At 36.4% G+C, this 24951-nt stretch overlaps 4 protein-coding genes across 5 annotated transcripts; 3 read left to right on the top strand and 1 right to left on the bottom strand.

Moving 5' to 3' along the window:
- Window positions 1-573: 573 nt before the first annotated feature.
- On the top strand, window positions 574-7864 carry LOC147553450 (oligomeric golgi complex subunit-like protein). Its single transcript, XM_086665287.1, has 12 exons — window positions 574-1474; window positions 1627-1833; window positions 2772-3108; window positions 3247-3408; window positions 3501-3600; window positions 3816-4031; window positions 4114-4198; window positions 4901-5101; window positions 6035-6139; window positions 6828-6953; window positions 7076-7213; window positions 7647-7864. The coding sequence occupies exons 1-12, from the start codon at window positions 1025-1027 to the stop codon at window positions 7758-7760; spliced, it is 2241 nt and encodes a 746-aa protein (XP_086521413.1). The 5' UTR covers window positions 574-1024; the 3' UTR covers window positions 7761-7864.
- A 1410-nt stretch (window positions 7865-9274) lies between these two features.
- LOC147553449 (nuclear pore complex protein) lies at window positions 9275-13251 on the top strand. The gene is made up of 9 exons (XM_086665411.1): window positions 9275-9855; window positions 9975-10028; window positions 10147-10206; window positions 10321-10431; window positions 11771-11836; window positions 11988-12074; window positions 12253-12354; window positions 12443-12592; window positions 12980-13251. The coding sequence occupies exons 1-9, from the start codon at window positions 9544-9546 to the stop codon at window positions 13109-13111; spliced, it is 1074 nt and encodes a 357-aa protein (XP_086521537.1). The 5' UTR covers window positions 9275-9543; the 3' UTR covers window positions 13112-13251.
- Window positions 13252-16480: 3229 nt separating this feature from the next.
- Window positions 16481-24410, bottom strand: LOC147553447 (receptor protein kinase-like protein ZAR1). Of its 2 annotated transcripts, XR_015238266.1 has the most exons (3): window positions 22699-24410; window positions 19907-20658; window positions 16481-18590 (listed from the first exon to the last, which is right to left on the bottom strand). XR_015238266.1 is itself a non-coding variant. In XM_086671048.1 (2 exons), exons 1-2 carry the CDS (start codon window positions 24248-24250, stop codon window positions 19979-19981), a joined length of 2232 nt encoding a protein of 743 aa, XP_086527174.1. In that variant the 5' UTR covers window positions 24251-24340; the 3' UTR covers window positions 19667-19978. The 2 variants fall into 2 exon arrangements, 1 of the variants encoding a protein (XP_086527174.1); XM_086671048.1 differs by lacking the exon at window positions 16481-18590 and having other exon boundaries at window positions 19667-20658; window positions 22699-24340.
- LOC147553448 (protein LYK2-like) lies at window positions 16603-18954 on the top strand. Its single transcript, XM_086671047.1, has one exon. It carries the CDS (start codon window positions 16613-16615, stop codon window positions 18710-18712), a length of 2100 nt encoding a protein of 699 aa, XP_086527173.1. The 5' UTR covers window positions 16603-16612; the 3' UTR covers window positions 18713-18954.
- Window positions 24411-24951: the final 541 nt, after the last annotated feature.

The raw sequence follows: 24951 nt of genomic DNA, 5'->3' as shown, positions 1-24951 counted from the left end.
ACATATCGGTATAAATTATTGTTCAATTTTGTCGAAGTCTTACTCAGAATTTGATAAAAATGTGATGTGAATATCTTCGTGACCATATATATACTCCTACAAATTGTTCTTTTGAACTCAACAATGTAAAACCAACTACAAAAATTGTGACATACTGTCGCCTGAAACACCCTTACCTGTTTTGTCCATCTGAAAAAGAGCCAATGACAAAATTCATACAAATTATTTTTAGTTTTGCATAGTCCAAAACAACTTTAATGTTCTGTAGACTTTGGGGCCGCAAAAACACTAGGGTCGAAGTTTGAAGTACCAAAGGGTACGGTCCAGGTCGGGCTCTGAAGTATTATGTCCATTAAGGTTATCAAACGGGTTAGGACAGATAATTTTTATAATCCTAGTGTCTACAACCTGCCTGAGCCTGCAAATCTTTTAGATTTATCAGGTATCAAGCAATCTAGATTCGGGTTTGCACTATCCAAGAAGAATGTATCATTAAGCGCGACTCAAGAGAGCGACACCTTCAAACATCAGATTAACGTAATAAATGCCAAGGCCAGTAAGTTATTTGAGCTTAATGAAAATTTGATAAGTTTAACCAGTATAAAGAAGATCATCCAAAACATGTGTTCTCTATTTACAATGTCAAATCAACCACTTTTATTCCCTCTTTATTCTTGAATGGTAGACATTTATAAGCTGAGTGATGTTGAGCAAACACTACCAGGTTCAGATCGACCTCGAGCCGGATGTCAGATAGTACTTCAAAACCTGACCCAATCCGATTATTTTAGTCAGTCAGATCGGATACACTTTCAGATTTTGGCTGTCCACGGGCTTTAACAGATTCGGGTGTCCATAACGAATTTCGGGTTGTCGAATTAGGGTATTGTTATAAGCTAGCCTCATAGTCAAAGTGTATTTCTTTCGGATCTAACCTCTGACATGTAATAAACACTCCCTCATATTTATCCTAGTCGGTTAATCACAGAGAAAAGAGAGAAGAAGAAGAAGAAGAAGATCGTTAATGGCGGATCTTATGCTTCACCGACCGGCAACTGATATCTTCGGCGATCCGATCGATTCACAACCTCTCTGGTTCAAGAAAACCTCGTTTCTCCAGGAAAATTTCGATTCAGAAACTTATATCGCAGATCTAAGAACGTTCGTTCCTTTTGATAATTTAAGATCGGAACTCCAATCTTATTTATCTTCACTTAAACACGAACTAATTGAACTTATTAATCGTGATTACGCTGATTTTGTTAATTTAAGTACAAAACTAGTTGATGTTGATGGAGCAATTGTTCGAATGCGAGCTCCTCTAATGGAGTTACGTGAGAAGATCTCACAGTTTAGAGATAGTGTTGAGTCTTCTCTTGCTTCATTACAGAATGGATTGCGTCAGAGAGCAGAAGCTTCTTCTGCTCGAGAAGTTTTGGAACTCTTGCTTGATACATTTCACGTCGTCTCTAAGGTTCGATTTGAAACCCTAATTTCATCATATTTTGAATGATTTTGATATCTTGAACTAGTAATAGGGAATTTTGAATTAGTTAATTGATAATTTGAACTAGATCTTTGATAGTTTGAGGTTTTGTGATTTGGTTATTTTGGTTTAATTGGTAGGTTGAGAAACTTATAAAGGAATTACCTAGTGAGCCGACTGATAGGTCGAATGAAGAAGGAACTTCGACCGAGAGTAATTCACTCAGCGATGGAACTTCTTTACAACATTCTGAGAACGAAACGAATCTCAGAGAGACACAAAGTATGCTTTTGGAACGGATAGCTAGTGAGATGAACCGGCTGAAGTTCTACATTGCTCATGCACAGGTTTATTTAGCCATCCTCACATGAAAATTCTGCTTAATTACATGTCTTTTCGTTGTTTTTGCTCATAATTAGATTATATATATTGGAAACTAGGTGGAGACGAGAAGAATTAGTTATGAAGCGGAGTGGAGAATGAGACGTTAATTTGAAACTACTGAACTAGAAAGAACATTGTCCTCGAGTTAATGAAAACAAATGCGGTTAAGAGTTTCTCGGTACAGAGAGTCAAAATCGAATAGTTAAAACATTATGAAATACAACTAGTTATTTGGTCTCGGCAAGCCCTAGTGGGTTGGTCTAGAAACATTTTAAAGAGACTTAACGAAACCAAATAGTAGAATCTCTAGATGTGTTCACCCTGCATTGAAAAATTATAACCCTCTAGTTAATTAAGCTAGAGAAGCTTCGGAGTTAAAGATTGAACAAGAGAACACCGTATGTTTCGATATTTTGTTGGTTATCCTTTTGAATTTCATGGACTTTTTTTTTGAAAACTTTGAATTAATAATGAAAGAGAGAGGGGAGGGGGGGGGGGGGGGGGGGGGGGGGGGGGGGGGTTACAATAAGAAGAAAGAATAGAAAAGAACACAACAAAGAAATTTGTTAGAAAATTCCCCATCAAGAGAGCAATCATTGTGAAGCCGGAAAACTTTCTGTTATTTGAGCATTTTATTTCTGAAGAAACACTTACAAGAAGCTGCTGATATCAGGGCGAGGCGAAAATTTGCTACTGCATGGCTTGGTCTGTCTGGCTCAAAATCGAAACATACCTTTAATAATATGTCTATTTTAGAACCTACATTGTTTTGCATTCCAAACAATTTCACCATCTTATGTGTTGCAAATTCTCTGCATTTAAGTTTAATAAAGTTATGATGTCTATGATGTAGGTTTACATAATCTATCTTATTTTTTTTATCTGGATTATGGCATTACAGAATTTTCCCTTTATTGAGAACATGGAGAGGAGGATTCAGAGTGCTAGCTTGTTGTTGGATAAAAGCTTGGGACACTGTTTTGTAGATGGCCTGGAACATCGAGATGCAAATGTGATTTACAATTGTTTACGGGCATACGCTGCAATAGATAATACAACAGGGGCGGAAGAGATTTTCCGCATAACCATTGTATCTCCATTGATTCAGCAAATAATTCCGCACAGTTCTTCACAAACAGTGGTTGGGGCAGCAGGAGATGACCTCGGAGAAGATTATAAAAAACTCATGCAATACATTGAGAAGGACTGCAAGTTCTTATTGGAAATTTCATCCACTGGTAACAAGGCCATTTAAGTACCACATTCTTAATATGAATTTCTTTTCAATCTTCCATTTTATGAAACTACAAGATTTATACATGTAAACTTGCATGTTACTTACCTGTTTGTAATCAAATGGTTGTGATGATTTGCAGCAAATTCAGGTTTACATGTATTTGACTTCTTGGCTAATTCAATACTTAGAGAGATTCTTTTAGCTATCCAAAAAGGAAAGCCAGGGGCTTTCTCTCCTGGAAGGCCTACAGAGTTCCTGAAAAATTATAAATCAAGCCTGGCTTTCTTGGCTTTTCTTGAAGGTAAAAATAAGTGTCTTGTAGTTTATACATGAAACAATATTAGTAGTTCTATACTTCTATGTCATTTTTATAATTTTCAATTTTCATGCAAGACTACTGTCCTTCCGGATATGCTGTTCAAAAATTTCGGTCAGAGGCTGTATATATCGAATTCATGAAACAATGGAATGTTGGGGTTTATTTCACATTGAGGTATGCCATATGGTTATACTTGCCCCCGGTGATTTTCAACATATTACTGCTTATTAGAGAAGTTGAAAGTAACAAACCAAACAAATTAAGCAGGAGAGAAAAGAGATATCTAATATAACTGAGAATGATCAGTTCTTTATTAAAATACGAGGGCAATGTCTTGCTTTCTTAAAATTTTCGAGTTGGGCTTCAACTATCACTTTTAATCACTCCAGGTTTCAGGAAATAGCAGGGGCTCTTGATTCTGCACTTATGGCGTCTTCTTTTACCCCAGTTCAGGACTCGCATTCTAGTCAAGGATCCTCTAAAGAGCTGACTCTAAAGCAAAGCCTCACACTTTCGGAAAGCTTGAGATCCTGCTGGAGAGAAGATGTTCTTGTTCTTTCATTCTCCGACAAGTTTCTTCGCTTATCTTTGCAGCTTCTTTCAAGGTCAGTTCGACATAGGGCCCCCAATTTGTTGGGTTTCTGTTATAAGACTATCTACTAATATACTATTTATGGATAAAAATAGGTATTCAACTTGGTTGTCGTCTATGCTGGATGCTTGGAAGACAGGTGAAACAGGCTCCAACCCTGGCCCAGAAGATTTAGTTTACGTATGGCCGATTCTCAATTTTCTTTACGCTGCTTTTTTACTATTTTATCTCCAAATATCTGATCATTTGCTCTTTCTAGACATGTAGGTTAATTCACAAAGTTTTAGTCTAACACCATGATTTGGAAGAATTCCTCTTTACCTTTCGAAAGTTTCAGTCTTATCTAAATTACTATTGCCGGTTTTAAGCAGTATCACAAACTATCCTGCTCTAATTTAGGATAAGAAACAATTCATATACTTGTACTCTTTGTTCAACCACTGTTTTATGAGTATTCTGAACTTCCACAGTTGTTTTTGTTCTTCATCCAGTTTGAGTGAACTACACCCAGTATTCCAGTGTTGAACGTAAGATTCAAAAATATCTCATAGTTATTCATCAGCGTCCCCTTGAGGATCTATTATCATTGAGAAAAATACGTCCAGAACCTACTGATAAATGATTTTTTGTCCCATTCTGACTACACCATTAATTAGGAAAAGATTCCACCATTTGGGTTGAAAACAGGCATGACGAGACAACTTCGGGCACAAGCACACTAGAGAAGATAATTATCGTAATACATATAATACAAAAGATGATAGTGATTTTCTGGTGTTTCCTAGAACTGATCTCAGAAATATTGAATTGCATCTTATTGAAACTACAAAATGAAAATTGTGATTTTTGACATACATGCCGGTACATGTTGCTGTCCTACAGGTGATGCATGATATAGATTGTCTGGTTTCAGATATTGAGGGTGACTATCTCGGACATGTACTTCAGATTCTTGGGTCGTGCCCAACGGAAGTACTAGATTCAGTAAAACGTTGCATTTTACAAGGTGGAAACTCATTGAAGGATTTAGTACCTCGGATTATCAATACAATGAAACAATCACTCGTTGAGAAATCTGTTCAGGTAATTTTTTTTTCTAGTGGAAGAGCTATATGTGAATTGACGTGAATGGAGTTGGGAGATGACTCGAAGGGTAAAATTTCTGTTTTGGTAGAAATTTGTGTCAGTTCGGAAATAGAAATATTTTGGTAAGTGTGGAAATTATACAAATTCATGGAAATGAAAGACATACGATGCAACTGTATATAACAAGATTATTAAACATGAAGCATAAAAATTATATACGTAACGGATTAACAAAATCTATTAGTTTGGGGGTAAATTGAGTAACCTCTTACACCCAAAAGATAACATTCTTACTAATAATAGATAATAGTTAACAAACTCTGTTAGTTTTAGAAGGTATCGTCAATTACACAGTTATATAAAGGGTATTACTAAGATAAAATAAATTTAGGCAGTTAAGTCAGGGGGGTATATCATTCAAATAAATTTAGAAAACATTAAAAACATAACATAACATAAAAATCAAGAGATATTTGTGAGAAATGAAGATGAAAAAGATGAAGGATATATGTTTTTAGTTTTACTTTCTCGAGATTTTTTGCTAAATTGCCATTACGTTGTCGAAATTTCCATTATGTCGGTGGTAATTTCGAAATCTCCGACAATTTCAGTCGAAATTCCCCTCTTGTCGGTGGAAACTTTGCAGGAAAGGTAAGTGTGATTTCGTACACCTAATCTGAAGTTCGGAAATATTTTCGCAAATTTCTACTGAAAATTCGCGAAATTTCTTTCCTTCGATGAATAATCATTCTTCCTGTTCCTTTACGAATTAGGAAATCGTTCAGTTTAACTATATCGCGAGTGATTGAGTAGCGATTGAAATGCTCATTTTTATCTAATATCTTCCAATATTACAGTTATTACTGCATATTTCTCGTTCAGAGATTATCCTTAATCACTTCATATCTTTCCGGATGAAAAACAATGTAGGTTCTGAGGCAGTTAAAGGGAATTACTGCAACGTTCAGGGTAACTAATAAACCTGTTCCTGTAAGGCACTCACCCTATGTCACTGGGGTTTTACGTCCTCTAAAGGTATGTGATCTTTTCCGTATTCCATTGCCTTGTATGTTTAGTTTAATTTTAGAATCTGGATGCTTAAGCGATTACCTAAAAGCATTTCTATTCTCAGTAAATCTCATACTCTTATAGTATTTGATTTATGGAAATAAAGCCGAAAACCAGATTTTATGTTGGTTAAAAGAAATGCCAGTATTTTGTTAGGTTTGGGCTCTTGTGAAATTTCTCATCCAAGCTGATACATACTTGTTTAATTTGGAAGAACCAAAAGTTTGTGATATTCATAGTAAATTTGTTTTCGAAATTAATCAAGATTATACATTCTCCCCACGCTAAATATTACAGTTCGTGAATTGGTCGGATATATTCTGAAACAGCACAGAAAGGAAATCAAACAGAGCAACTTGGTTTGCATCTCTTACGACTGAAACTGAACAAATAATCAAAATAATTAATCGTGATTAAATTTCTCTCTCGCATTCTTAGTAGTTTCTAGCTTACCCTCTCAAGTTACAAGGCCAAAATAATCATTCTATTGAACGATAAAGATGCGAATGGATTATCGCTATTATATTTCTTTTAGAAGTTCTGACCAATATTACATTTGCTTGCTCTCAGACTATGAAGTCTGTAATTGGTGTATGACATGTAGTTGATTGCAGTTCGTTAAGATTTTCATATGAAATTTCTTGGCAATTCACAGGATTTTCTTGAGGACGAGCGAGTGACCACATATTTGACTACAGAAGGAAGAAACAAGCTGCTTCTTAGTTCAGCAGAGGAAATTACTGTTCGTTATTATGACCTTGCTGCAGAACTCGTGAGTGTGGTAAGTATTCAATCAATTGAAATCCGCTATGGTTCTCGCTCATATTCTAACTGATCTTGGATTCTTCATACGTGTTTTTATTAATGCCTTAGAGTAATAAGGATTATGAACTTGTTGGCCAGGCAAGGAAAACAGAGTCTTCACTTCAAAGAATACGTCAAGGTGCACAAAGACGAGCTGGCGCGAGTTCAGATGTGTCAGATCACAACGAAGTTTCCAACACTGACAAAACCTGTATGCAATTATTCCTCGATATTCAGGTTAGTGTTTATTCTGAAAAAATGATATTTCCTAAGATAATGTGTAAGACGTTTGGTATCTCCTTCAACAAAAAAAAAAAAAAGACGTTTGGTATCTAAATTTTGAATATAAGGAAGCTTGATATAATTTATAAGCCTACATGAGTACAATAGATATCATACATCGAATGACTCGGGTACATTATAAAAATGGAATATGTTCATAACTAAAATTGTCCTTTAGACGCTCATAAATGTAATGGTCATAGAAACTAACCTAAATGACATTTTAGATTTCCACCCCCACCGAGTGTCGTTCCAATGACCTTTGGGTTTTCCTCTGTACGTGCGTGCCCTACCACTCGAGCAAGACTCCGTGTACATAATATGTAGTTATACGTATTGGTTGTTATAGTCTTTACGAGTAATTATTGGGTTCTTGTTATTTCTGCAGGAGTATGGACGCAACCTTGCTGCTCTGGGTGTTAATGCAGCTGATATTCCAGCTTATGGCTCACTGTGGCAATGTGTAGCCCCTCCGGACAGGCAAAACACAATCAACCTCTAATTTAAACTCATCTTCTTCATTATTTCAGTTGTCACACAAAATCTCATTATATATGTATACGAACCTAATTTTGATTTATGTTATTGAAATTCCAGTTTCTGGCATCTTTCTTAACTTGCCTTTTGCATTCAAATTAATGTTGTCTAATTCTGTGTCTGATCATTGCGTTTTGCCTGTCTTGTAATGCTTATTTATTCAATGTTTTTGGTACCCAACCACTACTTGATCAATTTTCTGCCATTCCGGGTAGGGGTGGGAATCGGTCCGGGTGGGGTCGGGTTCATGTCAGTCATCGGATCGGGCCGGTCGGGCTTTGAAACTCTCTGTTCATTCGGGCTTTGAAACTCTCTGTCCATTCGGGTTTTCGTGTTTAATCGAGCGGAATATTTAAAAAATTCTAGTGTCCAAAACCCAATGATCAGACAACAATATGTGTATATATCTATATTATACCCTTCAAATACTTTAAAAATATATTTATATATATGTTATACATGCATACATAAATACATAAAAGCAAGCATACATATAATGTGCATAGGTATAATCATATAAATGGATGACTTTATTAAGCGGGTTATGTCGGGTAAAGATTATCGGGCGGGCTCGGACGGGATGCCGGGTAGCACTTCAAAACCCGTACCGGACCCGTTGATTTCATCGGGTCGGTCGGGCTAAACCCGTCTTCGGGTTTCGGGTACCCGCGGGTTCTAACGGACTCGGGTACTCGTGATGGGTTTTAGGTTTGCGGATTTTTTCCCAGCCCTAATTCCGGGGCCAAAGGGGTGAAGAAAACAAGATCTCAAGTAACTAAAACAATATGTAAGATACAAGGAGGCTATAGCTAAGCAAGTAAGCAGAGTGATGTGCTTGTCTCTGTTGGTTACTCTTATGTCCTACTCTTGGTACTATTTTGAGATGATCTACTGACCAACTCTTGTTAGATTATCAAAATGTAACAATGTAAGGTTTCCCTATACATCCCCATGTTAAATCTTTGGCACCATGGCATGTGTCTTCTTTGGTGTGCCAGTGCCATCTTAGAACACGATTCGTAGTAATCACATATCATTCATATGCTCTATATATGACACATTGTCGGCATTTGGGTCTTAAAAGGCACCCCACGCTTGGAATTTGAGCTTTTCAGGAAAACGAACACGAAAAATTAGATTATAAGAAAAATAAGTTGTTGTTATAGACTGATGTAATTTATAAGTACAAAATTAGTTGTAAATAGCCATAACGCCTTTTAGTTAATGGATTTAGGGTAGGTTTGTCAATGTTTTAATGTACGTATGCCATATACTATAACTCATGTTCACGGTATATCTTTCTAAAAGAACTCAAAAAACAATTAAGATGGTGTTTGATTTAGTTGTTTAAATTTGATTATGGTGTAATAAGAAAAAAATGACCGACCATACGTAGAAAGCCAAATGTCTTCCACTAGATGGCCGGTCTTGAGAGAAAAATGGATCATCCAATGGTCATCGGCCACGTTAGCTTTTGGTAGGTAGTCGGCTTTCGGTCTGTGATCAGCCCATTTTTGACGCCTTTTAGCACGATTGGTAGTCTAAATATGGGTTGGGCGAGTCTAACACACGAACCACGGCAACGAGGCGCTAGACTAGCTAAAGCTGGACCAGGATCACCTTCTTGAATAGTGAGTGAGGCGCGAGAAAAGTTTCTGTATTTCTATAGAGAGAGAAAGAAGAGAGGAATTTAAGCGGCTCCTCTTCCCTACTTCATTTTCTCTCTCTAGCTCTCTTCTCCGGTGAAGATGTTCGGAGCAGCGGCGGCGTCTTCGCCGGGGTTCGGAACTCCATCAACACCTTCATTTACTCCGGCTTTTGGTTCTTCACAATTCTCCACTCCCTTCACTCAGCAACCGCAACAACAACCATCTCCGTCGCCATTTACTCAGCAACCGAGTACTGGTTTTGGATTTCAAACTCCTTTCAATGCATCATCAACTCCAACTCAACCTCAACCTCAATCAACTCCTCCATTTTCTCTCTCTAACACTCAATTAACCACTCAAATGGCTCCAGTTGCTCCTCTCCCTTTCTCTCTCCCCGATCGTGACATTCAGGTTGTTTAATCTCCTCTCTCTCTCTCTCTCTACTTTTTTCTCTCTCTCTTTAAAACCTTCTTTCACCTCAACATGTTAAATCACTTACAAAATTTCTCTTTTGTGGTTTCTATTGTTAGGCGATTGTTGATGCTTACAAAGAAGACGCTGGGAACCCTAAATATGCTTTTAAGGTTCGTATTAACACATTTGTTGTATTTAGACTTTGAAATTCCATTGTTTTCCCGCCCAATTTCTAGGGTTTCTGAGTTCACTGAACTTTAATGTGTTGCTGTCTGGTTATTTTTGTAGCATTTGTTGTTTAGTGTGACAGATCCAGCTGCTAGAACTAAGCCTCCTGGTGTGTCAGACGTGAGTTTTCTCTTTCAAGATTTTCTTTTGGTTTCTGTTTACTTGGTGATTTAGTCTAGGGTTTCGATTTTGTTGTTGTTGTTGCTAAATTTGGAAATAGTTCTCAATGGGCAGATAATGTGGGCAGAGGCTATAGGGAAATTAGAGGGAATGGAAAGTGCTGATCGCGAAAAGCTTTGGCCTCAGCTTGTTCTTGGTTTCAAGGATCTTTCACAGCGGCTTAAGGTACTTCTCTTCTGGACAATGAAACAACGATGCTTTTCTTGCGAAATTTCATCTTCAACTATCCATAATATCTTCTGATAACTTCGGGGTTTAAGATCATGTTAGGTGTTCTTTCATTTGTATCTTTTTTGAAAAGGCGAAGTATTATTCTATTCAGAATGAAAGAAAATAGTTGCTAACACTGTATCCCAATTGTATACAACATCTACATAAGAAGAACTAATTCGTCAAGGATTTTGCTCTACTCCAGTAGTGAAGAGTTCTCTTAACCATGTGAACCACCCTAGTGGCCCCCATATACTCATCTTCAAATGTCGCCTGGTTTCGTCTTTTCCGGGTGCACCAAATTACTGCATGTGTAATGAGTCTGCAATTTGCATAATTTCCTTCCTCTCTTCGGTAGTTTCCCTGTTGAGCGCGAAGATCCTGAAGATTGCTTGGTGTGCCCCATGAGCATTTGATATAAAAAAAATAGCTCCAGATCTTGTGAGTTTCCTTACAGTGCATGAATAAGTGGACTGCTGTCTCTGTTTCACATTTACAGGAGCCACAACGATTAAGTAGGGTTAACCTTCATCTGGTCAGAAGTCTATAGTGGGCATTCTCGAAATGGAAGCAGCCCGAACAGTGAAGTTTGCTCTCGAAGGTGAATACTTGCTCCCCACAAGCTTGAACTTCCTTAGAGGGGATTTCTATGCACCTGTGTGGTCATCTCCATCGTGATACTATCTAGAACACTGAGAAAAAGAGGCCATCATCTCGAGCTCCCAGTCATTAAGGTTTAGGCGAAATTCCCATGAGACGTGCACTCCTTATTATTTCAATAGATAGAACTGTTTTGTTGCAAACTATATCAAACTACATCATGCATACTTGATGTATACTGGTCGTTTAGAAAAGAAGACACCTAATTAAGGGCATCCAAGTTTTAAAGAGATGGATTATCAGAAAATTTTGATATATGTTTGATTTGGTAGCCACTAGCTTCTGGACAGAATATGCAATGTCTATAATCGTAGAGTGTGCAATAGTAATAGGCAATAACATTCATAAAAACAGCTAAGAAGTTGAATAGTAAACATTTCACCGTAATTGGTTGCTGCATCCATCGTCCTGGGGCATTCCGCATCCTCAATTTACGAGAGAATTGCAGAAAAACAAGAGGCAACAATAATTCGAAGATGTCTCTAATATAAATGAATCTTAAGTAGGCTTGACATACATGTATCTTTTCGTAAATGACATGCATATTTGTTCTGACTTTTCACAGCTTATCGGAGAAATTTTCACTTCATCCTTTTTCATGTCTTTATTAATCATTTGTTTGCATGTGATGCAGCTTCAAGATGAAGTAATAGTCTCTGATGCCGAGAGACTGCGGGTTACACAAAGCAATGTTAAAATGGTTAGTTCTTTATTTTCCTTCTTCTCCGTACATTTTGATCGCATAAATTTGCCGGGTATTTTGTTAAAAAAAGTTGTCTGTTATTCTGTTTATGTTGTATCACATGAAGAAAAATCACTTATTATAGACTGACAGATCATCTCAATAACAGCTTCAGAGACATTTTCAAGCAGATACTCTTCCTTCAATACAGAAAATGCAGCAGAAGGAGCAAAATCTTCAAAGGAGACTCTTGAGGGTGAGAAATCCTTTTCGCTTTTAAGATTTTCAATCTTATAGAGAAGATGATCTAATCACGAACAGCTTGGTGGAACAATTGCATGTTCACGTGGAATATATGACAGATACGTTTTAGAGTTCTTGATCTCTACTTGGTTTTTGTTGTGCTTCTAACTTTTTTCTTGGATGTATAATAGTTAATGAGAATACTAGAGGCTTTGGAAGGTAAGGGTTGTCGACTTCCATTAATGAAAGGCGAAGTTGAATTAGCTGAGAGGATAGCTGTTTTATTGAGACAGGTTCAGTGTTCCTTCCCTCGAATTTTATTCTGTCTTCTATACAAGAGAACTTCAAGCGATGATGAGACTTGTAGAGATTTTGATACAGGTGAAAGGATCAGGAGCAGAACTGTCAAAGAGGGTTCACAATCTGCTGTCTATATCTCGAGTTAAAGCAAATGGGATTGGTGGTGGAGGTTCTACGTATCTTCCTGAATCAACCAAGATACAAGAACAGAGTCTAGCAAACATGCAAGAGGTAAGTTACACGATCTGGAATGACATCTGCAATCATAATACTTGATATATCTAAGGCTTAGATATATCAAGCCTTTCGTATGATCCAGTTTCTAAGGGTATTGGAAAAAAGTTCTGCAAATATTTACATCCATTTATACCTTGGTGGGGTTTATTTAAGTGCCTTTCGTATGATCCAGTTTCTCTTGATATGTTTGAAACTACAAATATATTCACACACTATTTTACGATAATCATGTCGGCTAATTAGAGATTATGTGAACTATAAACACCACTAGGGCATAAACGGGGTGTGATACATCTGGGAAAATTCTTCCGGCATCAGTATGGAAAGCTTAAGATGCAAATGATTTTCTTCTTCTGATGTGAGATTTTTTTGGGGTTTCAGGTGCTGCAGCAGCAAACAGAGGCAATAGCAAGGCTAGGAAGCGTGTTGAAGCGTGACATGAGAGACATTGAGATTATCATGGAAGAAGATACAGAAATGGCAGAAAATGGTGACAGAACACATTATTCTTAGAACCACCATCTAAAAATACTCTTTACGTTGAAACAGACTTTGATTTTTATCTTTTTCTTTGTTCTTTTTTCAATGTTAAAGAGATTCATAGTTCTTGCATTGAAACGGGGAGTTCAATATGGAAACTTATCATTTTGGCACATGAAACTCTTTAACCATAGTAAAATTTCCCAAGTATTTACTGATTTTTAGAGAGAGAAAGAGCAGATCATGGAGCTCAGCCATCTGCTGTCTTTTTTTTCTTACCAATTGCTCTGAAAGATTTAGATCAGCTAAACTAGAATTCTGTCAATGGCCTCGAGATCTTCACAAATAACATACTTATTTTCGTTTTAGAGAGAGGAGCAATGCTTTTGGCCTATAAAATGGGGTCGTCCACCACAGACCGAATAGGCGGCTCCCACTGATCAGACCATTTTCCTCTCTAATAGGCCATCCCAATATAAACGGACTTCATCCGCATGCCACCGTATTTAACATCGACCACAGACCGAATGCTGCTGTAGGCGGCTCCCAATTGATCACACCATTTCCCTCTCTATATGGTCATCTCGTATAAAAGGACTTCATCCGCATGCCACCGTATTTTGCAGGACATATAGTAATGTATAAGACTCCAACAACAACAAAAAAAATCCTTTGTGTTCAACAACAACAAAAAATCGTTTGTGCATCCATATTCCTGATTTTGTTTTATTCTTTGAGATGTCTAGGAATCAAAAAGATTAGATTTCAACCTTCCATTTGTCATGATTTTCAAATATTTTTCAAGTCCAATTACTTGGAGTAAACAATGTGAAGGATTTTGTGTCGAAGAAGAAGCTCTTATGCATAATGGATGATAAACCCTTTGTTTATTTTGTTATTAACTCTCGAAATGGATGCAATTTCGACAAATGGACGGTTAAGATAATCTGGGAGAATGGAAGAATGTAAAGACAAGATTCATTGTCCTTTGAGGATCGAGAGTGAAACAAGGGAACATGCATTTACAATCGACATTAGTTGGGTTTTAAAGATAATTAAACAAGATGGCTCAAACTTAATTAACTAATTAGCAAGACAAGATTTTGCATTGCTCAAGATAACCTAATCACATGTTTATCTACGGGGCGTTAACGCTAAATAAAGTTTGATCTCTAAAATTTTATACTACTTAGTTTAAGATACTTCACAAAATATTGAAAACATAATGAAATTCGAGCTACTTTGTGTATGCATTTAAATTCTTGGGCAGGAGAATTCTTGTTTGGCCCGATATGGGGCTGACTTCATCCCGAAAGTTGATCTGGTCGACTTCAATTGGCCCTGGTGTTTTTCTCTCTACATGCACTAATTATTGAGAGCCAGCTACATAAACTTTTGGTAGACACTTATTTTTGGGCCAAACCGCAAATATAAATTACGATGATATAAACTAGTCTAGAGGATTAAGGGAAATGCTATTTAACCCGAAAATGAGAGCCCCATTGCAATCTGAAAGTTGATGTGACCCGTTCTCCCTAGTTTTACACGAGAATCACTTATAATTTCCTATACACAGAATTAGATTACCATAGTTATTAAGGAGTTGACAGATCAAATTACACACAAATAACTTGAATTATTACTTGCCATAGAAAACTGTGCATCTAAAATCGAAACACTCCCTTGGAACTTTGGAGGTAACAAAGAGAGATATCAATCAAATAAAATGTGATAAGTAATGTGTGATTTTCAAAAGACTTCTTAATAATCATTTTAGATCCACTAGAAGGGATTTCACTTTCTAAAATCATACCCTGGACAACTTTGATAAATCCCAAGCGGATGTCTAGCAACTTTTTAATTTTAGAAGTGGCCCGCTCGTGTTGTCACACGATTATTTATGTCGGTTGTGTATTCGGTTATGGGTACTTGGGTCAAATTCTCACTTTGTTGTTTGGTTTGGACGAGGTATGTCCGTGCCTTATGTGATTTTGTCAAATATCGTATTAGATGTCTGCATTTTGCAATAACATTTTTACAGGAAATTAGACTTAAAGACTCAATTTTAACTTTTTTAGTTTGATTAAAAATTTAAAAATTTGTATTTTGTTTGGTTAAAAACTTGAAATCTGTATTTTAATAGGTAAAAATTCAATATATTTTCGAAATGTTCTAGCAAGTTGTTGCAAATTACAGAAACACTGACGGAACTGAAGTCAAAAAGCTTTTTCCACCAAAACAAAAAATTTATAAGGAGTTTTATTTTATATAATATTTTTTTGTTTATAAAGTTCAAGACTTTGAATTAATTCAAATCAAACTTAAAGGTATTATCACTTTTTTTTGGTTGAATTGTATGATTCATCTCAACAGCTAGTCTCGTGAATATATTTTTTTGACTTGTCAACGTGCATCGAATCTTTGACTACTAAAGTGGAAGACTTTGAACTAAACTTCTTACTACTCCAGTCAAGGGTTGTTAATGGTGAATATTACGTACGTTTTCAAACAAGTTTAAGTTTAATTAAGAACTTGTTGTTCAATATTAGGTGTTTTATGATGTTTCAACTTAGTTACTAGTTAGTATGTCTTGCATAGCAAAGGTTTTATTATCAGACAAACATAGTAGAGGATGGAATCCTTAAAGAAATATGAGAAGAAAAATTAAATGTTTGATTTCTAGCCATACAACGTAAAGTCAACATCAGACGTAGAACTCAGACACAATTTCAATAGTTCGTGTACACGATTATGTGATTTAGAGAGATAAAATGAAATAGTTAACGCGATAATTTAACGAGATTCAATCAAAGATCTCTTTTATAATCTCAACCTACATCTACAGAAAAAGCAACAAATGTTATTGGCCGTTACAATGGTGAGTCTGATTCATTACATTGGTCAGACATAATTGAAAGAATAGAACTCTTGGACCCAATTCATATTTATAAAGTGAGTTAGAATTTCCTAGTTTCCTAACTAATTTAGTAATAACATATCTTAGATGGAAAAGACGAAAACACGGTATTAAATAGTATCTTGTTAATAGCGGGATCTTCGTCCTCTCGAACCACGTATTTCTTTAGTGTGACACACCTTAATAAGAAAATCAATAAATTCAAGAGGAGAAAATGTAGTGAAAATGTAAACAAAGTTTGAAATCCAAGAAATATCTTGAAGGAGTAAAAAACTTGAAATAAGAGGAACTCATGAACACTCCTAACACTTGCACTAGTACTTAATGGTACATTCTTACCCTAAACCAACACCAATTGAATCAACCCCAAGATGATTTAGACCTTGAGGATAATTCAAAATCAAGATCCAAGATCAAGATGAACACATCTACTTAAACACCCAACCCTGTCATTTCTTCTATATTAACTCAAGATTCTTTGTCTCTTTCTTAATCACTTTTTTTTAATTCATTCACATATTACCCATCTCTCTTTCTCTCTCCTCTTTCATGTACTCAAAATTTTCTTCAAATTCACCTATGGTAGAGAACATTGAAGAATAGTACTACTGTTTATAATGGCAGTATTTTTCAGTACTAAACTCTGTCTAAAAACCTTAGTTTTACTATTTTTCATCACTTTAGTTTCTGCACTTGTGAAAAAACCAATACCACCAAAAAAACAACTACCACAAAAACCAAAACAGAACTCATTAAGTTGTGATTCAAAATCCTTAGAAGCTTCTGGTTACCATTGTAATCCTCCTGGCTCACAAGATCACTGTTCTACATTCGTCTACTTTCGAGCAAATTCTCACTACTCTTCTCTCTCTAATCTCACATCTTACTTGGGTCTTCCTCGAAAATCACTCGATGAAGCTAACAAGTTCCCACCCAAGATTGATCTACTTGCTAAAGATCAGCCTGTGTTGATTCCGATCGAATGTAGATGTAATGGTGGTTTCTTTCAAGGGGATATAACTAAAACTACCATTAAAGGAGATAGCTTTTATGGGATTTCCGAATCCTTGGAAGGTTTAACAACTTGTAAAGCTATTCAAGAGAAGAACAAGGGCTTATCTCCATTGAATCTCAAAGAAAAACTTCGATTATCGATACCTTTAAGATGTGCTTGTCCATCTCAATTGGAGTTCAAACAAGGAACAAAGATCTTAGTTTCTTATCCTATAAGTGTTCGTGACACAATTGTTAAGATAGCATCAAAATTTAAGATCACTAAAGCTGCAATAATCTCTGCAAATAGTAAGTTAAGTCCTCTAAAACCCGATAAACTCGAACCTCTTTCAACTCTTTTGATTCCACTAGCTAAGAAGCCGCCAATTGTCATTCTTCCTCATCTGAAATCACCACTACCCAAGTCTAATGCTACTAAATTTCCATTAATAAAACCACCAAAGAAGAAGAAGAAGAAAGGGAAGAGTGGGATTTTTATTGGAGTTGGAATGGTGGGACTAGTGGTGTGTGGCGGGATTGTTGCAGCGATCTTTGTAGTGCATTCGAAAAACAAGAAAAATAAGAAGAAGGGGCTTGGTTTTGGCAAGAATAGTGATGATCTTGAACTAAATCAATTGAGTATAAGAACCAAAAGTGAAATAAAAACAGTTTCAGAGTACTCACAAGATCCATTAGATGGGCAACTAAATGACACTACACCTCACAAAATGGTGGTGCAGACATACTCAACAGAAAACCTACGAAAAGCCACCGATGATTTCCATCCGAGTAATCTCATTGAAGGATTTGTTTTTCATGGTACACTTAATGGTAAGAATTTGGCTATAAAGAGAACACAACCCGAAACCATAGCGAAAATGGATTTCGGCCTATTCCGTGATGCCTACCTTCATCATCCAAATATAACTCGACTTCTCGGGACTTGTTTGATAGATGGGCCAGACTCATTTCTTGTTTTCGAGTACGCGAAAAATGGGTCCTTGAAAGATTGGCTTCATGGCGGTTTAGCAATGAAGAGTCAATTCATTGCTTCTTGCTATTGTTTCTTAACATGGAAACATAGACTTAGAATCTGCCTCGATATCGCTATGGGTTTACGTCATATGCATCATAATATGAACCCGAGTTATGTTCATAGAAACATAAAGAGCAGGAACATTTTTCTAGACGAAGAATTCAATGCCAAAATCGGTAATTTTGGTATGTCAAGATGCGTACAAGACGATGCAGAAGATTCAAAATCACTTCTCACTCATCCTGCAACTTGGAGTAGAGGGTACTTAGCTCCCGAGTACTTAAAGCATGGTATAATTTCATCTAGCATCGATATATTTGCTTATGGGGTGGTTTTACTTGAGGTTTTATCAGGCCAAACACCAGCAACTAGAGCCGACGATAAAGGTGAAGGAAGTATTCTACTCTCAAATAAGATTAAGTTCATTTTACAATCTAACAATGCTAATAAAGAACTTAAAGATTGGATTGATAATGCAATGGGGGATTCTTATTCATTCCAAACCGCGGTTACTTTAGCCAAGATTGCAAGAGAATGTGTTGAAGATGATCCATCTCTAAGACCAACTGCGAAAGAAATCGTTGATAAGTTATCACGATTAATCGATGAATTACCCGATGGAGATCAAATTTCGAGTGGCGGTAGTTCTTCGAAATCTCAAGTGAAAGTACTATCAAATGATATTTAAGAAGTTTTAGTAAAATTTAAGTTAGTCTTTTTCTTATATAATAACAATCAAAACTTATTAGTAATGTCTTATTTTGGCTTGGTTTCTAAACAAGTTTTTTTTTTGTGAGTGTTGTGTTGTGTATGTATATATTACACATCTATGTGTTTGTAGTCAAGAATCCTCAAGTTTCAGCTAGCAAGCAACCTCTTTCATACTTTTTTTCCCTTAGGTGAAGTTTTTAATAAAATGGTTTCGAAAAAGTTTTTCTTGGGCATTTTGTCGAACATAAGTTTGTTGGCTTCACCAATTTATGATCAGACTAATAGGATGTGAAGACAATATAGTTCCACACTTCCACATATAGGGCCAACGCTTTGGGGAAAGCAAAATAGTTTTTGGGGTGTGAAGACTTTGTAAAAAATTGGTCAATTTTGTTTGACAATTTTATTTTGTAAGTTGTTAGAGGGAAATAAAAATAAAAAACCCTCCACCTCACCTCACTCTCTCTCTCTCCACCTCACCTCTCTCTCTCCACCTCATCTTTTCTCTCCACCTCATCTTCTCTCTCCCCACCACTCTGTCTCTTCTCCGACTAGGTCGCCGGCTGGAAAAATTTTCCGACTGGCGACCTTGTCGGAGAAGAGAGAGAGATGAGGTGGAGAGAGAGTGGGGTGAGGTGGAGGGTTTTTTATTTTTATTTTTATTTTGAAACATATTCCCCAGAAAATATGTTTCTCCGAAAACTTTTCAAAATTTTGCATATTCCCTTTACAATTTCACACCTCGAGAACTATTTAGCTTTCCCCAAAGCGCTGGCCTATGGTAGAGGTTCCTTGGATGGATGGTGCTTCGAATCTTGGACAAGACATTCCACTGAAGTTTGTTTGTGAGAATAGTCCCACATTGGAAAAGGCAAATCTTATGATTATAATATTTTCAGTGTTTGCAATTTACTTCTGAATGGAACAAATAGAGACCAAGCATCCCTTTACTAAGAAAGGGGTTTTCTACTTTTCTCAATTAAAACTGTTTAATTACAGACTGGAATGTTCATATTAGACGAGTGAGGCATTACGAGTTAGACCACAACAAACAGTTGAAATTTAGATCGAGTCAATTAGTGATCCCTATTGTCCAATCAATCAAAAGAATTTGAAAAGAAATACAAAAGAATGATAGGAAATTTTTGGAAGTTAAGGGAAAAAATCTGACCTTTTTTCTTTCATCAATAACACCCAATCCCACATTTTGTTATGGTTTCTTCACATAAATACTTAATCATCTTCATCCAATTTTGTCAAGATTGTCACACACAATTTTCATTTTAGGTCGAATTTCAGGATCAGATTCAGTGCAAGCAAGAGCCACATGAAATACACTTAACACTTCCTTCTTTGCTTGTACTTCCTGTAATAACATAGGATCTACTATTTCCACCAATGGCTTTTCTTCTTCAAATCCCTTCCTTACCCACTTTACTAAATCAACCCCAAGTTCACCCCTCAACGATGTCACCGTCGACGTCGATGACATTGTCGTTGTGCTCGGAGAAGACGAAGATTCGGGTGATTTTCCTGTTAGCATTTCCAGTAATACAACACCAAATGAATAAACATCCCATTTTTGAGTTGGTCTAGTATTATTTCCTATTAGTCTTGCCTCTGGTGCTTTATAATTGTTGGATCTCTCTGTTGGTGTTGATTTCATGTATGGGAGTGCTGTTCCGATTAGGCCACCGGAGGAACTTGGGTCGGTTCCTGTTATGCTAATCAATCTGTTTAGCCCAAAATCTGATATGTATGGATTGAATTCATTGTCAAGGAGGATGTTTGTTGGTTTTATATTTCCATGAACAAATTTTCTAGGACTAGTTTCATGGAGATATGCTAATCCTTTTGCTATCCCTTTCATGATTTTTAGTCGAGTCGACCATGATAGGTTCCTCGTCGTTTGTCCAGTTCGACCTGCATCATAAAGAACATCAGTACCTCACATTTAACGTTGCAATATTAACACACAATAACGACAATTATATCGATGTGATACAAATATTGTCCTAAACCCAAACAAATGAGGTCGTTGTAATATCCATGTGACAACTCAAACCTAAGCATAGACAAATATTGTCCTACTCCTAAACGACTTACTGATGTGACGGCTCAAACCCAAGCAGATACTGATATTATCGTACTTTTACGAGTTCTACTCCAGGCAATGGCTCTATGAACCCACCCAAATGACTTCATGAGCTCGTTTTGAGCTTGTAGCATAGGATTGAAGAGCTTCTCGAGTGATAAGGAACTATTATATCTGATACTAGAACTTTACAACACCGATAATTGAACAAATTTGGAGTATATACTTCAATGCTATTTCGTTTTTTGCATATAATAATTTATGACAATATAAATATGAAAAAGTCGTCTTAAAACAGACCAGACCAACTCAATTGAGCTAGGTTTTCTATATAAAGGTTCCTAAACAAAAAGGAAAACGAAAAGGGGACTTTTTGTTTATTAACTCATCTATCTAAGATCTGTTATCCAAATTCATGGAATTTAAAATAGTCTTGTGCTCTTTAATTTGGAATCTTGGATGATAAAGTAGTGAAAGGCAAACTAATGACAGCACGAGTACAAGTCAATTTTGAATAAATTATGACAAGATATAATAATTTAAGCTTTGGTTCTAGCTGGATAATAGAAACACTATAAAATACTACCCATCTAAACAAAAAGTAGGATTTCAAATTTCAAACGGTTTAATAAGAAAGTGATATTAGGTCTACAGAGTAACGTGACATTAGCATGTTATGGCTCCAAAAAGAAGGACCATCTCCTAACTGATACAAACAAATGTAAGCTGCCAAAATGATACCTAAACCATGATAAATATCTAGATTTTGTTATCGTAGCATCCAACATCAATAATTGATGAGTTGATAATAACATGATCAACTTCTTACTTTTATCGGTTTTTCTATGAGTAAAATAAAACTGAGACGTGTAGGCCCAACCCGATAAATCCGAATGAAGGTTTTTAAACTATAGAAGATTTCTAATAGTGATAATGCAACATCACTTGGTAGAGCATCCTGAACCTAGGGCTATAGTTGTATGTTCAAGGTTAGCAAGTGTCAAAGTTTTTGTGTTAGACTCGGTGGAGCTTACGTCCAGAGCCGTGTTTGGGGGCGGGCGGGAAGGGCGTCCGCCCTGGGCCCCCACCCCCAAAGAGGCCCACCTTTTATGAAGGTCGCACTTAGTTATATATAAGTAACCCTAAACAATTCAACATGAAACTCCATCAGCTCTAGTGATCAAGTTGGTGAACTTCCACACCTGAGACACGGGTTTGAAACCCATCACTCGTTTTTTCCCTTTTCCTTATAATTGTGAAGTTGAGAAGATTCTTGCTAAATCAATTCTTATTTATGCTCCGTCACACTTTTTCTTTAAACTGTTTTGTTGTTTGGGTACATATCTTTCATCTTTAGACGTGTTTTTTAAGAAAAAGAGATCTAAGTTTTTTTTTATTCTAACAATACATAAATACTTATGAGAAAATCATGATACAAAATATATCATATTAAAAAGATCGCTTAGACTCTAAACGATACGTTGTACAAAGATTTTGTTTTATCAGTTTAAGTTTATCGTGCTCATTATGAGTCTTTAATCGACACGTGGTTCAATTTTTTGCTTGTAATTTTTTTATCATACCAAAGGCCATAACCAAACTTCGCCCAGGGCCCTCAAATTCCTAGCCACGGCTCTGCTTACGTCAGGACAAAACTCGTATATGTTGGACTCAAGTTTAGGTTTTCAAAGCGAGGAAAATATTGAACGTTAAGACTTGGGTCATTGCAGATGGTATATGGGCCGAAGACGGCTCTTCTCCAAAAATGGTGGATTGTGACATTGATTGTGGGAGTGTTTCCAGCATAGCCTATAGATGAGTACTCAAACTGTTAAAACTGAAACTGTAAAAGGAAGAAGTGAACTGACCGTGAAGAGAGGAAGCCAAGTTGCCATTAGAGATGAAATCAGAGATTAATAGCTTCTCATCTGAAGCCCAATAATAAGCTCTTAATCTCACTATATTCCGATGCTTAACCTTTCCAATTGATTCTATCTCCGTCGCAAATTCCTTATACCTCTGTCCTCCTCCTTCCCCTAACCTCCTAACCGCCACCGGAATACCATTCCCCAATACCACTTTATACACAATCCCTAAACCACTTTTTCCCAATACATAAGCTGAAGCTCTCAACAGTTCATCAAGCTCAAAATTAAATCCTTTATCAATCGCCACCAAATCCCCTTCTCCTTCTCCACCACCACCACCACCATTTTCCTCTTTTTCCGATTCAGTTTCAGATTCATTACCTGAAAATCCATTCAAACAAGTACAAGCACAAAAAGGACAGATTTTTCCTCTTTCTTCTGTGCCACCAAACTTTCTTTTCCCTCTACAAATACAATTATTCGAATTCGAATCTTTTCTCTTCCAATAGATATAAACGATAATTATACCTAAAATTGATATTCCTCCTGCATCTACTACTGAGATTAAGATTATCAAACTTGGTTTCAGACCTTTCTTTGAATTTTTCTCAATTTCTTTCTCATGATTTCCTAATTCTGAATTAGGGTTTCTCTGAGAAGTACTAGTAATAGTAGTATCGTCGCATGGTTTCAAAAGAGGAAACCCACAAAGTAAAGGATTATTAAGAAAAGAATTTGACACTTGATTTGAAAATGTTCCATTTTGAGGAATTTCACCAGTTAGGTTATTATTCCGAAGATCAAAACTAACAGTAACTGGTAATTTCTCTAAAGATTTGGGGATCTCACCGGAAAATTGATTAAACGAGAGATTTAAGGTTCCGGACAATGATTTTAGTTCTCCTAGATCTGACGGAATCGATCCGTTGAATTTGTTATCAGACAGATCAAGTTGAACTAAATTCTGTAAGTTTGGCCAAATTCCACTAGGAACTTCACCGGAAAACTCATTTCCGGCTAAAATCAACCGCTGCAACTGCCGACAATTAGCTAAATAGTTCGGAATCGAACCAGAAAGAGAGTTTTTCGAAAGATCAAGATTTTGAAGACGAATAGATTTACAAATGGAAGGAGGAAGTAAACCAGAGAGATTATTACCATAAAGAAATAAACTATGTAAAGAAGAAGATTCACTAAAAATCTGATCAGGAATCGAACCGTAAAATTGATTACCTTGAAGATTCAATCGTCTTAAGAAAGTTAATCCACCTAGTTCAGATGGAATATAACCAGTAAGATTCTTACCAGAAATAGAAACTCCGACGACACGAGGATCGTCAAATCCGTGGATTTTCATACAAGAAATACCTGTCCAGTGACATGGATTTGGATCGTTTTGGTTCCAGTCTGAGAATGGAGAAGTGTCTGAAGATTGATCAATTGAAGATTTAAGAGCGAGAAGAGAGAGTCCGTCCGAAGAGAGAGAGAAAATTAGGTTAAATTTTTGAAGTAGGAAATGGAGGAGGAAGAAGAGAATAGAAATTTTCTTCATTTAATTTTTTGATGAAGAAGGTTTGATGTTTGGAGGGAAGAAGTTGAGGTTTTGGTGAGTATTTAAATGAATGAATTTAGAGAGAGAGAGAGAAAGAAATAGAGAGAGAGAGAGAAAGAAATAGAGAGAGAGAGATTTGATTTTAGGGGCCCTACCTCCCGCCAAATAGACTTCAAATGGAAGGGAGTAAAATCAAGTTTACCAAAACAAATTAGGGCTAATGCATGTGGAAGAATTTTTATGTAGATAAATTTTTCATAATATTTTTACTTAATTTTTCTTCCAATGATTGATTCAACTAACTTGGTTACATATCATCTCTTGGACAAATTTAGTTATGAGCATTAGGGGCCATATTATTCGGATGGAATGACCTTAAGGATGATTGGGGTATGTTACGTTCTGAAATTTAGTATACACGTCGACTTTCAGACTATAATTGGTTTACAAATTTGAGTTAGAGCTATTTTAATACGCAAAATCTATCAACAACTCCTGCCACCACCAGCAATACCACAGACCATCGCTATCTTTATTTTCGCTTTCACCGTAGTGTTCAGAATTAACTACCTCCATCACCAATTTCCCCAATATTCATTTTGGCCCTATTGGGGTGCATCACCCATAAATTTGCTAAAATAATAGTACAAGTCCATCATCATCTTCTCGAGACTCCAGCTCAGTTGCAGATTTGATGTATG

This window comes from Eschscholzia californica, unplaced genomic scaffold, assembly GCF_041429995.1.
Source record: "Eschscholzia californica isolate CP2 unplaced genomic scaffold, dmEscCali1.0.p SCAF_3, whole genome shotgun sequence".
Classification (NCBI taxonomy): domain Eukaryota; kingdom Viridiplantae; phylum Streptophyta; class Magnoliopsida; order Ranunculales; family Papaveraceae; genus Eschscholzia; species Eschscholzia californica.
This window is presented reverse-complemented; position numbering and strand designations above follow the sequence as displayed.

Bases quoted from the DNA above. Each gene is read 5' to 3' on its own strand.
- LOC147553449 (XM_086665411.1), top strand. From the start codon at position 9,544: ATGTTCGGAGCAGCGGCGGCGTCTTCGCCGGGGTTCGGAACTCCATCA. The intron at 9,856-9,974 runs GTTGTTTAATCT...TTCTATTGTTAG, and splicing joins TCCCCGATCGTGACATTCAG to GCGATTGTTGATGCTTACAA. The intron at 11,837-11,987 runs GTTAGTTCTTTA...TCTCAATAACAG, and splicing joins CACAAAGCAATGTTAAAATG to CTTCAGAGACATTTTCAAGC.
- LOC147553447 (XM_086671048.1), bottom strand. From the start codon at position 24,250: ATGAAGAAAATTTCTATTCTCTTCTTCCTCCTCCATTTCCTACTTCAA. The intron at 20,659-22,698 runs GTCAGTTCACTT...TTTATGATGCAG, and splicing joins CTTGGCTTCCTCTCTTCACG to GTCGAACTGGACAAACGACG.
- LOC147553448 (XM_086671047.1), top strand. From the start codon at position 16,613: ATGGCAGTATTTTTCAGTACTAAACTCTGTCTAAAAACCTTAGTTTTA.
- LOC147553450 (XM_086665287.1), top strand. From the start codon at position 1,025: ATGGCGGATCTTATGCTTCACCGACCGGCAACTGATATCTTCGGCGAT. The intron at 3,601-3,815 runs GTATGCCATATG...TAATCACTCCAG, and splicing joins GGGGTTTATTTCACATTGAG to GTTTCAGGAAATAGCAGGGG. The intron at 4,032-4,113 runs GTCAGTTCGACA...GGATAAAAATAG, and splicing joins TCTTTGCAGCTTCTTTCAAG to GTATTCAACTTGGTTGTCGT.